Source organism: Erythrolamprus reginae, chromosome 4, assembly GCF_031021105.1.
Source record: "Erythrolamprus reginae isolate rEryReg1 chromosome 4, rEryReg1.hap1, whole genome shotgun sequence".
Lineage (NCBI taxonomy): Eukaryota > Metazoa > Chordata > Lepidosauria > Squamata > Dipsadidae > Erythrolamprus > Erythrolamprus reginae.
In genome coordinates, this window is record NC_091953.1 from 57,430,162 (window position 1) to 57,442,594 (window position 12,433).

The window sequence follows — 12,433 nt, forward strand, 5'->3', positions numbered from 1 at the left end:
TTGCCTATCAAAAATTATTTTTATTTCATCATTTTTGTCTACCAAACAGTTTACATTTCATTATTAACAACAAAGCAATAATAAAAATAGCCCCAGGAACTCAATATTGCTTTCCTATTGCTAGACATGGAATAATTTTCTTCCATGCTCTTATGGCTAGACATGAGAATACTTTTGATTTTAAATGCCTAGTTCCCAGTTCCTGGCCAAACAATCTGCAATGAATTTATTTATATTGCTAATAGTAAAATGTTTATGTACACAGGTCAGCAATCTGAACTGACTTGTTCCCTGAAGCATCCATAGGGTGGTGGGTGGAAAATAAACAATTTTACCTGGGAAGAAGCTCCTTTGAAGAAAGACAGAATTAATTTCCAGGTAAGAAGATATCCTAAAATAAGGCAAAACTCATCACTCATTGGCTGAATTTCTGCAAATTCTCCTACTGGAATGCATTCTAAGATGTTTTCTAGTAAATCTTCCTGAGTGGTTAGAATAGTCATAAGTGCTGCTGGTGGGGACCTAAATAAAATAAAGGGAGGAAATATTGTATGTAGAAAAAAACAATATTTTCTACATGCAGAAATACACATACATTAAGAGAGCCTTATTGCTTAAAATTAATTCAGCAATAGTAGGAGTAACTTTCATGAAAGTATTTTATTTTATTCTTTTCAATCCTTGGCCATCCATGGCATCCATATACAGACTAATATAATTCTCACACATATAGCTTTTCATTTATGAGTGTAAAAGCTCATATCTCTTCCTCCACAGCACATTCTTTCTTAATATGTAGATATCCAACAGGAAGTTCCAAATGCATTACTGTAAGGAAGACTTATCTCATATCTCTTTCCAAATAAAATATTTTTTCTCTATTTGTCTCTAGTGACTATGACTAATAATTTCCTCCAACCTAAGGAAAAAAGAGCTAGCACTCTTAGAATATAAAGGGGCGAGTACAAGTGCACTAGAGTGCCTTCCGTCCCCTGTCCTATTGCTCTCCTATATCTCCTATACCTTTCTTCTATTCCTATATTTCTTCTTCTATTCTTTCATTGATATGTTCTATTACTTCATCTTCTTTTCTATTATTTCTTAGATATATTTTACTATGAGTATCTCCTCTATAACCTTCATCATGTATTTTATTATGTATATATAGATATATACCCACTAAAACCCTCATTGTGTATTGGACAAAATAAATATAAATAATCAAACTGATTATTGTGTACCTTTTTAATACATAAATTAATTAGAATTAGTCTTCAAAAATCTCAATCTGATTCAAATTCATGTTCAGAAACTTGAGTTCATGGCCTATACTGGAATTTGGTAACAGGAATTTAACATTTACGTAAACATCTTCATTTACAAAAGGTTTGATTTTATGATTTTTCATATATATAAAATTCACCATTGCTAAAATATTTGTTTTACCCTAGTACACTGATTTCTAAACTTTGATATTAAAACTATCCTACTTTTGTTTCTTTTTTAAAAAGCAGCACTGTGGCAAAAACATGGCAAGTGATTGAAATTGCCATTTCGCTGAAAATAAGACCTGTCCCAAAAATAAGTGTTAGCATGTTCTTTTACATGTGTGCATGAGCCCTATCCCCAAATAAGCCCTATTTAAGAGCCTGCCCATCCATCCATTCCATCTGGTTGCTTGCAACGCTGTGGCCGCAAGGCAGGGTATGTGTGGAGCTGCCTTTTGCATTTCACATCAGCTTACCTCAGAACCCCTGCAGCCAGGCCATCCACACTCCAACACCTGCCACACAGCAACAGCATCAATAGCCATGTGCAGCAGGAACCTGCATGGCCACAGGCCTACTTCTTCTGCTTGTTCACACCTGTAACAGCAGGAGGCAGAGTGGTGCCGTGGCTGCAAAGTGAGGCATGTGTAGGGGCTTGGATAGCCTGACTGTAGGGGCCCTGAGGTAAGCCAGTGCATAGCGCCTGGAGCAGCTTCAGCCCCGCCTTGCCTCATAGTCACAGCACTGGTATAAGGCTTGGCCTCCTGCTCTGTAACAGCCATGAGCAAGCAGAAGTGGGCCGGTGACCACACAGGACCTTGTTGGAAGGATTGATTGATTGATTGATTGATTTGATTTGATTTGATTTGATTTCTAGGCCGCCCCTCTCCGTAGACTCGGGGCAGCTAACAACAATAATAAAACAACATATAACAAATCTAACATTTAAAACAACTAAAAACCCTTATTAAAAACTAAACATACATACAAATATACCATGCATAAATTGTATAGGCCTGGGGGAAAGAAATATCTCAATTCCCCCATGCCTGACGGCAGAGGTGGGTTTTAAGGAGCTTACGAAAGGCAAGGAGGGTGGGGACAATTCTGATCTCTGGGGGGAGCTGGTTCCAGAGGGTCAGGGCCACCAGAGAAGGCTCTTCCCCTAGGTCCCGCCAAACGACATTGTTTAGTCAACAGGACCTGGAGAAGGCCATCTCTTTGGGACCTAACTAGTCGCTGGGATTTGTGCGACAGAAGGTGGTCCCGTAGATATTCTGATCCAATGCCATGAAGGGCCTTATAGGTCATAACCAACACTTTGAATTGTGACTGGAAACTGATCGGCAACCAATGCAGACTGCGGAGTGTTGGTATCATGGGCATACCTAGGGAAGCCCATGATTGCTCTCGCAGCTGCATTCTGCACGATCTGAAGTTTCCGAACACTTTTCAGAGGTAGCCCCAGGTAGAGAGCATTACAGTAGTCGAGTCTCAAGGTGATGAGGGCATGAGTGACTGTGAGCAGTGACTCCCAGTCCAAATAGGGCCGCAACTGGTGCACCAGGTGAACCTGGGCAAACAACCCCCTCGCCACAGCTGAAATATGTTTCTCTAATGTGAGCTGTGGATCGAGGAGGATGCCCAAGTTGCAGATCCTCTCTGAGGGGATCAGTGATCCCCCCCCCCCCAGGGTGATGGACGGACAGATGGAATTGTCCCTGGGAGGCAAAAACCACAGCCACTCCGTCTTATCAGGGTTGCATTTGAGTCTGTTGACACCCATCCAGACCCCAACAGCCTCCAGGCACCGGCACATCACATCCACTGCTTCGTTGACTGGACATGGGGTGGAGATGTACCACTGGGTATCATCCGCATACTCATGATACCTCACCCCATGCCCTTGGATGATCTTGCCCAATGGTTTCATGTAGATATTAAATAACGGGGGAGCGGATCGACCCGAGGCAACCCACAAGGGAGAGACCTAGAGGTCGACCTCTGACCCCCCACTAACACCAAATGCGACCGACCGGAGAGGTAGGAGAACCAGTGAGGAACAGTGCCTCCCACTCCCAACCCCTCCAGCCGGCGCATAAGGATACCATGGTCGATGGTATCGAAAGCCGCTGAGAGGTCGAGAAGCACCAGGACAGAGGATAAACCCCTGTCCCGGGCCCGCCAGAGATCATCCATCAACATGACCAAAGCTGTTTCCATGCTGTAGCTGGGCCTGAATCCTGACTGCTGAGGGCCTAGATAATCGACTTCTTCCAAGGACCGTTGGAACTGGAGCGCCACCACCTTCTTGACAACCTTCCCTATAAAGGGAAGGTTGGAGACTGGCCGATAGTTGTTAAGAATGGCTGGATCCAGGGAAGGCTTCTTGAGGAGGGGGCGCAAAAGTGCCTCCTTGTAGGGATCAGGAAAGGACCCCCTCCCCAAAGAAGTGTTGACAATCTCCTGGACCCAGTTCCGTGTCACCTCCCTGCTGGCTAAGACCAGCCAGGAGGGACACGGATCCAGTAAGCAGGTGGCAGAACTCACAGCTCCAATGGCCTTGTCCACTTCATCAGGTGTCACCAGATCAAATTCTTCCCAGACAGATGGACAAGTACGGGCCCCAGTCACCTCAACTGACTCGTAGATGGGGTTGCTGGAGCCTTCTGCAAGGCAAGGCAGGTGCTGGGGAATGAAGCCCTGAGATAATCTGGTGCAGGGCACATGACACAGCCCCACCCTCCTGCTTCATAGCTGTGGCGGTTAGAACACCACATGGCCTCTTGCCTCCTGCAAGCAAGCAGAAGTGGGCCACCTGTAAATGGGGGAAAAAATAAGTTATCCCTGAAAATGAACCCTGATGCTTATTTGGGGGCCCAAAGGAAAATAAGCCCTGGTCTTATTTTGAGAAAACACAGTGTTTATTTATCTGTATCTCACCTTTATTATTTTTATAAATAACTCAAGGCAAATAGTTGAGACTATTTATGTATTTATTTGTATCTCACCTTTATCATTTTTACAAATAACTCAAGGTGGTGAACACATCCAACACACCTTCCTTCTCTTATTTTCCCCACAACAACAACAACCCTATGAATGGGTTGGGCTAAGAGAAAGTGACTGGTCCAAAGTCACCTATACAAGCAACTCTATAAATCATCGTAAATATAAAGCGAAACATACAATAATAGTTCCTCTTCTTCATCACCGTAAGATCTGAGATCTACGTTGTCAAATTTAGGTAAATCGGACATTAACCTAGAATATGAAATAAAGAAACGAGAAGAACCTATTTATATTTTTATAGCATAAATATTTATCTGACTTTGAGAAGTAATCATAATAAAACGATTTCATATTAAAACATTAATTTTTGGGATATAATAGACCCAGCCACAAAAAGGCTACACTCCCAGACTTAGCTTATCATTAAATAATTAATAATAATAATAATAATAATTTATTAGATTTGTATGCCGCCCCTCTCTGAAGACTCGGAGCTGCTTTGGTGAGCAGCGCAGTCACAAATTATACCATTTCAGCAGTCATTTTAGATACTATTTACATTCCAGGGGGTGAGGGATTTCTATGAAGCATAAAGATATATCTGTCAGATTCTTATTGAATGAAAAATAAGTCGGGCGGGTCAAGGAACCCAATGGCCAAATGATTAACTGAGTCATACTGGTGCCTATAAGATTCCTATTGTACATATCTAGAATACAGCAATGAATCATAGAGTACTTTTGCAGTATAATAAACTAGAAGTCTATTTTAATTTTGCTCCCTCCTCCAGCAGATTGTTATATATGTAATACCCTCTCCACCTCATAAAAATTCTGAACTATATAGGCCTGAGATTATAATCACTAGTTCTGTTATCTTCCCCTGAAAACAAAGCCTAGGTTGATTAAGAAATTATTCATTTATAGAAAACGTAACATATTTTGTACTGTGGTAAAGAATAATACTTCTATACAGTGATCCCCCGCTCGTTGCGAGGGTTCCGTTCCAGGACCCCCCGCAACGAGCGGGTTTTCGCGAAGTAGCGCTGCGGAAGTAAAAACACCATCTGCGCATGTGCAGATGGTGTTTTTACTCCCACAGCGCTAGCGAGGAACCGAAGATTGGGGGCGGCGCGGCTGTTTGCCGCCGGCATGGGGGGCTTCCTAGCAGCCCCCCAAACCCGGGTTGGGGGTCCGGGGGGTGCTGGCAAGCCCCCCATGCCGGCAGCGACATTTTAAAATAGCCGCGCCGCCCCCAATCTTCGGCTCCTCCGCGCTGGCTCTCGGCGCTTTCGAGCTGAGTCCGGGAGCGAATTCTTTTCCGGACTCAGCTCAAAAGCGCCGAGAGCCAGCGCTAGCGAACGGCTCCTCCGCGCTGGCTATCGGCGCTTTCGAGCTGAGTCCGGGAGCGAATTCTCTTCCGGACTCAGCTCAAAAGCGCCGATAGCCAGCGCTAGCGAACGGCTTGTCCACGCTGGCTCTCCGCGCTTTCGAGCTGAGTCCTGGAGCGAATTCGCTTCAGGACTCAGCTCAAAAGCGGCGAGAATGAACCGCGTGGGCGGGCGAAGGGCGGGCGGCAGCGAGGAGTTTGCGTGGGCGGTGGGGAAACTCCTCGCTGACGCCAGCAAGAGGGGGAAGACCCAGGGAAGCCGGTTGCCATCTACGCATGCGTGCCCATAGAAAAAACGGGCACGCATGCGTAGATGGTATTTTGACTTCCGGGTTGAAAAATAGCGAAGTACCCTGTTCGCAATGGTTGGGGACGCAATAAACGGGGGATCACTGTATTCCATACCTTTAAAGAATTTCTTATACTGATAAAATTAAAAATGGAACTAAATCACAGCATGGTCTATGGAAATTGGAACTTACTTGTTTAGCATGTGGTACACTGTAATTTGAATGGGTCTAGCTCTGAAGAGTAATAATGGAGAAAAAGTATTTAACAAAGTCTGTAGATTGTCAGGGAGATTTGTTTTCTGACCAGCAACAAATTTGGCAGGAAGCTTGTGGTTCAGTAACTGATCCTTTGAAATATATGTTAAAGCTTTCCCCAAAGATTTCAACATGGAGTTCTGAAATGATGTTTCCATTACATCTTGTTCTTTTACTGTATAGAAGATACAAAATAATTCACAGGCTGAAATTATTGTAACAAATATTCAAGTAGTAAGTATAAATAATGATTTTCATCTAAAGTGCCATAAATAATATTCAGTCGCATTTTCAAAATGATAGCTTTACACGATGCCAGCAGTGAAGAAATGCATTCAAAGAATTCTGAAATAACATAATGAAATTTATGAAAAAAAAGCAGTGTATCTTGCAATTATGTGCAGATTTTTTTCTTTATATCATCCTGGAAACCACAAAATATACCTACATATTTTATACTGCCAATATTACAATCAAATGTTTATTAACAAAAATCTGGGGTGTTAAATAGCCTGTCAAAGTATTTTTATGTTATGGTTCTATATTGCCTGTCTGTATATTTACCCTTCGTCACAGACTTACTGGTGATTTTGGCCAGCAGAGGCAGAAGCAAGCTATGAATGCCTTCTGAAAAGAAGTCCCGCCATTCAGACATGAGGGTTTCTGGAAATTTTTCAACAATTTCAGGAGTTGCTGCCTTGAAGTATGCACTTAAAGAAGCACTTAGGTCACAGCTAACAGAAGCAAAGACTTGAACCTGTGCGGCAGGAAATACTTCTGGGTTTTCACAAGTTGTCTGCAAAGATTAAATTCAATTATTCTTTGTCATAGTAAATTTTAAAACATGTCACATCAAATAATATTTCTTGCATAACTCTTCAGCTATACATTTTTTAAAAATCTATCATTTTATAACAAATAAAAATGATTTGATTTGTGCTCCAGAGTGGATTCTAGTAGTTAACAGATGATTCTTTAAATAATATACACAAATACACTTTTAGCCACTTTATATTGTAATGATTACTGTTCCATATTTTAATCCATACTACTTTAAATTAGTATAGAATACTGGGTTAATTTAGTTCCACAAAAACCTTAAACATTTTATAACCAGAATCGTAGAATACGGATTATGTAATAAACGTACTGGTTTACATAAGCTTTTTCATCATATTTTACATTCCCAAAATATGAGATTTCCCCCCACAAGTAATGTGAAATTCTTTAAATTCAGAAACTATGTATCATTCTTTTTATGTTTGTTACTTACTTCTAACCATGCTAGCATGGAGCACATGACAAAATCCCATTCACTCTCCAATAAGGAGAGAGGCTTCTTAAGCAACAGAGAAATGAAACCGATCATTTCTATATTTAAGCCAAGCAGCTGTGGATTTGTTTCTTGTAGATTGCTGGGGGGAAATGAAGAAAATGTTCAGAAGCTAAACTAACATGAAAGGGCAAGACAAATGTTTGTATTACAATAAAATCAACACATCCCATTTCTCTTCTGTCAAGGTTTTATTTACTAAATAAAATATTCAAGTGAGGAAGCTCAAAATAAGCAAGAATGAAAACAATGAAAATTATTATAGAAGAAAATATCTGCAGCTCAGCACTGCACTGTGGAATATTTGGTACTCTCTGAGCTTAGTTGTTTGCAGATGTTTCAATACCCGACCCCCCAAAAACATGTTAACTGGTTGGGTAATGAAACATCTACAAGCAAACAATCAAGCTTAGAGTGCACCAAGAACTCTACAAACAGTACCTGAATTATGGATAGAGGTATATTAAGCTATCTCTCTTTGATAAAAATCAACATTCTCAAAGCACAAACGTATACAGTGGTACCTCAAGATACGAACCCCTCGTCTTACGAACAACTCGTGATACGAACCCGGGGTTCAGAAAAATTTTGCCTCTTCTTACGAACTTTTTTCGAGTTACGCACCGGCGTTCGGAGACTGCTGGGAAGCCGCGCGGCTGTTTTAAAAGGTGACAGCCGGGCGGCGGGGCTTCCCAGAAGCCTCCCGAACGCCGGTTCGTAACTCGAACAAAGTTCGTAAGAAGAGGCAAAATTTTTCTGAACCCCGGGTTCGGTTCGGGAGGTTGCTGGGAAGCCCCCCAGCCCGGCTGTCACCTTTTAAAACAGCCGCGCCTCCCGAAGCCGAACGCTAAAGCCGAACTTCCGCGTTCGGCTTCGGGAGACAGCTGGGAAGCGGCGCGGCTGTTTTAAAAGGTCGCAGCCGGCCTGGGGGGCTTCCCAGCACCCCCCCGAACCCCAAACCCGGGTTCGGGGGGGGTGCTGGCAAGCCCCCCAGGCCGGCTGCGACCTTTTAAAACAGCCGTGCCGCTTCCCAGCTGTCTCCTGAAGCCGAACGCCAAAGCCGAATTTCCGCGTTCAGCTTCAGGAGACAGCTGGGAAGCGGCGCGGCTGTTTTAAAAGGTCGCAGCCGGCCTGGGGGGCTTGCCAGCACCCCCCGAACCCCAAACCCGGGTTCGGGGGGGTGCTGGGAAGCCCCCCCAGGCCGGCTGTCACCTTTTAAAACAGCCGCGCGGCTTCCCAGCAGTCGCCGAAAGCCGTTTTTTTGCGGCGGGTTTTTTGGTTGCACGGATTAATTGACTTTACATTGTTTCCTATGGGAAACAATGTTTCGTCTTATGAACCTTTCGTCTTACGAACCTCCTCCTTGCACCAATTAAGTTCGTATCATGAGGTATTACTGTATACTGAAATTAAGTTATTTTCTATCATAATGACAGCTTTCAATAAAAAAAATTGAATACATTTAATGAAATAATTGATTCTAGGAGGGTTTTTTTAAGTGTAACACTCACTATAATCTGTGAACAATAAGAGTGTATTAAGATGCACTCTTGTTCCTGTTACACACATGATGTATGTCCTAAAACAAAATGCATTCAAATGCTAGAATTTCTGTAGAGGACCAGTTTGACAAAGCTGATACAAGACAAACTTGCGATTACTGGACTAAAATCATAGACTGAATAAATAAAATTCAACTATTATGATTCAAGCAAACCTATTTAAGTTATTCTATGAATTATCTTTGAAAAATAAGATAAATAAGGTTAAATAATTCACCAGCTGAAAAGAAAACTATCTTCATAATCACTGCGCCAAGCTACGATGACCTTCAATATGCCATCCATCAGTTCTCCATAATCAGTATTTTCAGTATTCAAGCACGAATTTAAAATGGCAAGATATCCAAATGCTCCTGAATTGTGTAATAAAAGTTATTAAATGTCTTTGAGTATAATAAGAAAACAAAGAGATAAGTCTTTAGTGATCAGAACTGAATACTGATAACTAGTATTAGTAAGTAAAATAACAATATCCATTAAAATAGTTTTGCAATTATCAATTGCAAATAAATATGTGATTGTGTACACTAAACATCCTACTTCTTCCAACTCAATGTAGCATTGGAGAAAGTATTTAAAGATTTAAAGATACTGACCATCAGTACAGAAGAGATCCGTTCCATTACATGTCATTAGGTTAGCTGTGAACCTAATGACAAGTTCTTCCTTATCTTCCTCAGATAAAACTGGAGACAGACACTGAAGTGTATGCAGGCTTCCTTCAGTTAATGGAAAAAAGCTGTTCATGGGAAAGAGAAAATTAGGGAATCAATATAAAACTGTTCTTGTATTGATAAAAAAATTACAAAAATCAGAATGAGAGCTATTGTTATATGCACAACTCTATGAGTAACAAAACACATGTAACTTCAAGAAAGTAAGACATTTTGGACAGCTGCACCATTTATTTGAAACAATCATGGAACTAGAGTTAGAAATGTTAAGTACTGTAATATATGATAAAAAGGCCTTTCAAGAATTGAAAGTGTGTGTGTGTGGATATGATTTAGATGTAATAGACAACTATTACAGACACACTCTACGTATAACTATGTATAACATACGCATATATAAAAACACACATATGCATACAGTACAAACACATACAGTAGAAACAAAGCTCTACAGAAAAGGACATGGTAATGGCAACATCATCTCTGTTTGCAATGGAAGACATTTTATACAGTTTTTTTCCTGTCTTGATTTAATCACTGAAATAGTAGGACAAAAATTATAGTTCCCATGCACTTCCAGTTTACTATCTATCATACCATACAGAGTGGCTGTGGGTTTTGCCTCCCAAGGACAATTCCATCTGTCCGTCCACTATCCTGGGGGGGAGGAGTACTGACCCCCTCAGAGAGAGTTCGCAACTTGGGCGTCCTCCTCGATCCACAGCTAACATTAGAGAACCATTTTTCGGCGGTGGCGAGGGGGGCCCAGGTTTGCCTGCTGCACCAGTTGCGGCCGTATGTGGACCGAGAGTCACTTCTCATAGTCACTCATGCCCTCATTACCTCGAGGTTCGACTACTGTAATGCTCTCTACATGGGGCTACCTTTGAAGAGTGTTCGGAAACTACAGATCATGCAGAATGCAGCTGTGAGAGCAATCATGGGCTTCCCTAGGTATGCCCATGTTACACCAACACTCCTCAGTCTGCATTGGTTGCCGATCAGTTTTTGGTCACAATTCAAAGTGTTGGTTATGACCTATAAAGCCCTTCATGGCATTGGACTAGAATATCTCCAGGACCGCCTTCTGCCGCACAATCCCAGCGACCAATTAGGTCCCACAGAGTTGGCCTTCTCTGGGTCCCGTTGACGAAACAATGTCCCCTAGCGGGGCCCAGGGGAAGAGCGTTCTCTGTGGCGGCCCTGACCCTCTGGAATCAACTCCCTCCGGAGATCAAAATTGCCCCCACCCTCCTTGCCTTTTGCAAACTCCTAAAAACCCACCTTTGCTGTCAGGCATGGGGGAATTGATTCCCCCGGGCCATTTCATTTTATGTATGGTTTGTCTGGGATGCATGACTGTTTTTATAATAAGGGTTTTAAACTGTCCTTTTTAACCATTAGATTTGTACTATGTATTGTTGTTGTAAGCCGCTCTGGGTCTCCGGAGAGGGGCGGCATACAAATCTAATTAATAATAATATTAACAATAACAATAACAATAACAATAACAATAACAATAATAATAATAATAATAATAATAATAATAATAATAATAGTAATAATACCTCTCAGTTGAATCAAAAAGTGCTTTAATCTCCGAGGGTGTAAAGTTTTTTTTATTTAACAATTTAGCCATTGTTAAAGCCCAAAGTCGTCCACTCTCTTTCGATCTACAAAAAATACAATGTTTCTGAGATTAATATGGCCTATATATGAGTACAATAAAATATTTTGTATTTATTTTAGGTGATAATTGTTTATATTAAGGCATTATGTTCATTTATAATGAAAAAATTAAGTTAATTTCTAATAAAAACCTTAAGAGAAATACGTATTTTTCCTTCAATACTTACCTATTGAACAATATTTGTAAAAGATGGGAAATATTATTGAGTAGATAAAAATTTTCATGTGAAATTTTCATTACTTCAGTATTATGAAGAAATTCAAGTAGCAGACCAGATGGGTTTGCTAATTCTTCAATCCACTGTAAGGCATACAGCTGTTCTACAACTAGAAATACACAAAGATATATTATATTTCTTAATTTAACAGTTACTAGTTATATGTACACACTTATTTAACTCTTTATAGTTTTATTAAATAAGAAAACACTGCATTTAGTATATATATTTATATAGCATGATTTACATTTATCTATTTACTAAATAAAAATAATTATGTATAATAATACATTAACTTATAAGAAAGCTTATTGTAATTATTTAAAACTGTAGTTCATCTATAATTTTATAATAATAAATATAATTATATAAATTATTTATAATAATTTTAATTATCAATAAAGAATTGAACATGAGAGGCAACAATGAGACCCAATAGCAGTATTCCAACAAATATAAATAGTTTATGGCATAGAGTAGCCTTTCTCAACCTTTTTAACTTGGAGAAAGCCTTAAAATAATTTTCAGATCTTAGAAAACCACTGTATAAAAATTGGAAAAAATATTAAAACCATGCAAAACTATTTAGTTCAAATCTATACAATTCAGGTTATAAACATTTTGAGTTGTGCAAGTTAAAAATGAATTGTTTTCATGTCCCAACAACAGAGCAATAAGCCCACAGCTAAGTCACAAAGTGTAAAAATTACACTGTCACAAGCACAAGCATTATATGGCATAGA

At 40.4% G+C, this 12,433-nt stretch overlaps 1 protein-coding gene across 1 annotated transcript in view; it reads right to left on the reverse strand.

The window, feature by feature from the left end:
• LTN1 (listerin E3 ubiquitin protein ligase 1) overlaps positions 1–12,433 on the reverse strand; it is a 43,201-nt gene that overhangs the window by 5,918 nt on the left and 24,850 nt on the right. The window contains exons 17-25 of the mRNA XM_070750298.1: positions 11,640–11,799; positions 11,352–11,456; positions 9,706–9,848; positions 9,327–9,462; positions 7,488–7,629; positions 6,797–7,010; positions 6,152–6,389; positions 4,458–4,532; positions 336–522 (exon numbers count right to left, since the gene is read on the reverse strand). Of these exons, the coding sequence (XP_070606399.1) occupies positions 336–522; positions 4,458–4,532; positions 6,152–6,389; positions 6,797–7,010; positions 7,488–7,629; positions 9,327–9,462; positions 9,706–9,848; positions 11,352–11,456; positions 11,640–11,799 (1,400 nt within the window). The remainder of the gene's footprint in view (positions 1–335; positions 523–4,457; positions 4,533–6,151; positions 6,390–6,796; positions 7,011–7,487; positions 7,630–9,326; positions 9,463–9,705; positions 9,849–11,351; positions 11,457–11,639; positions 11,800–12,433) is intronic.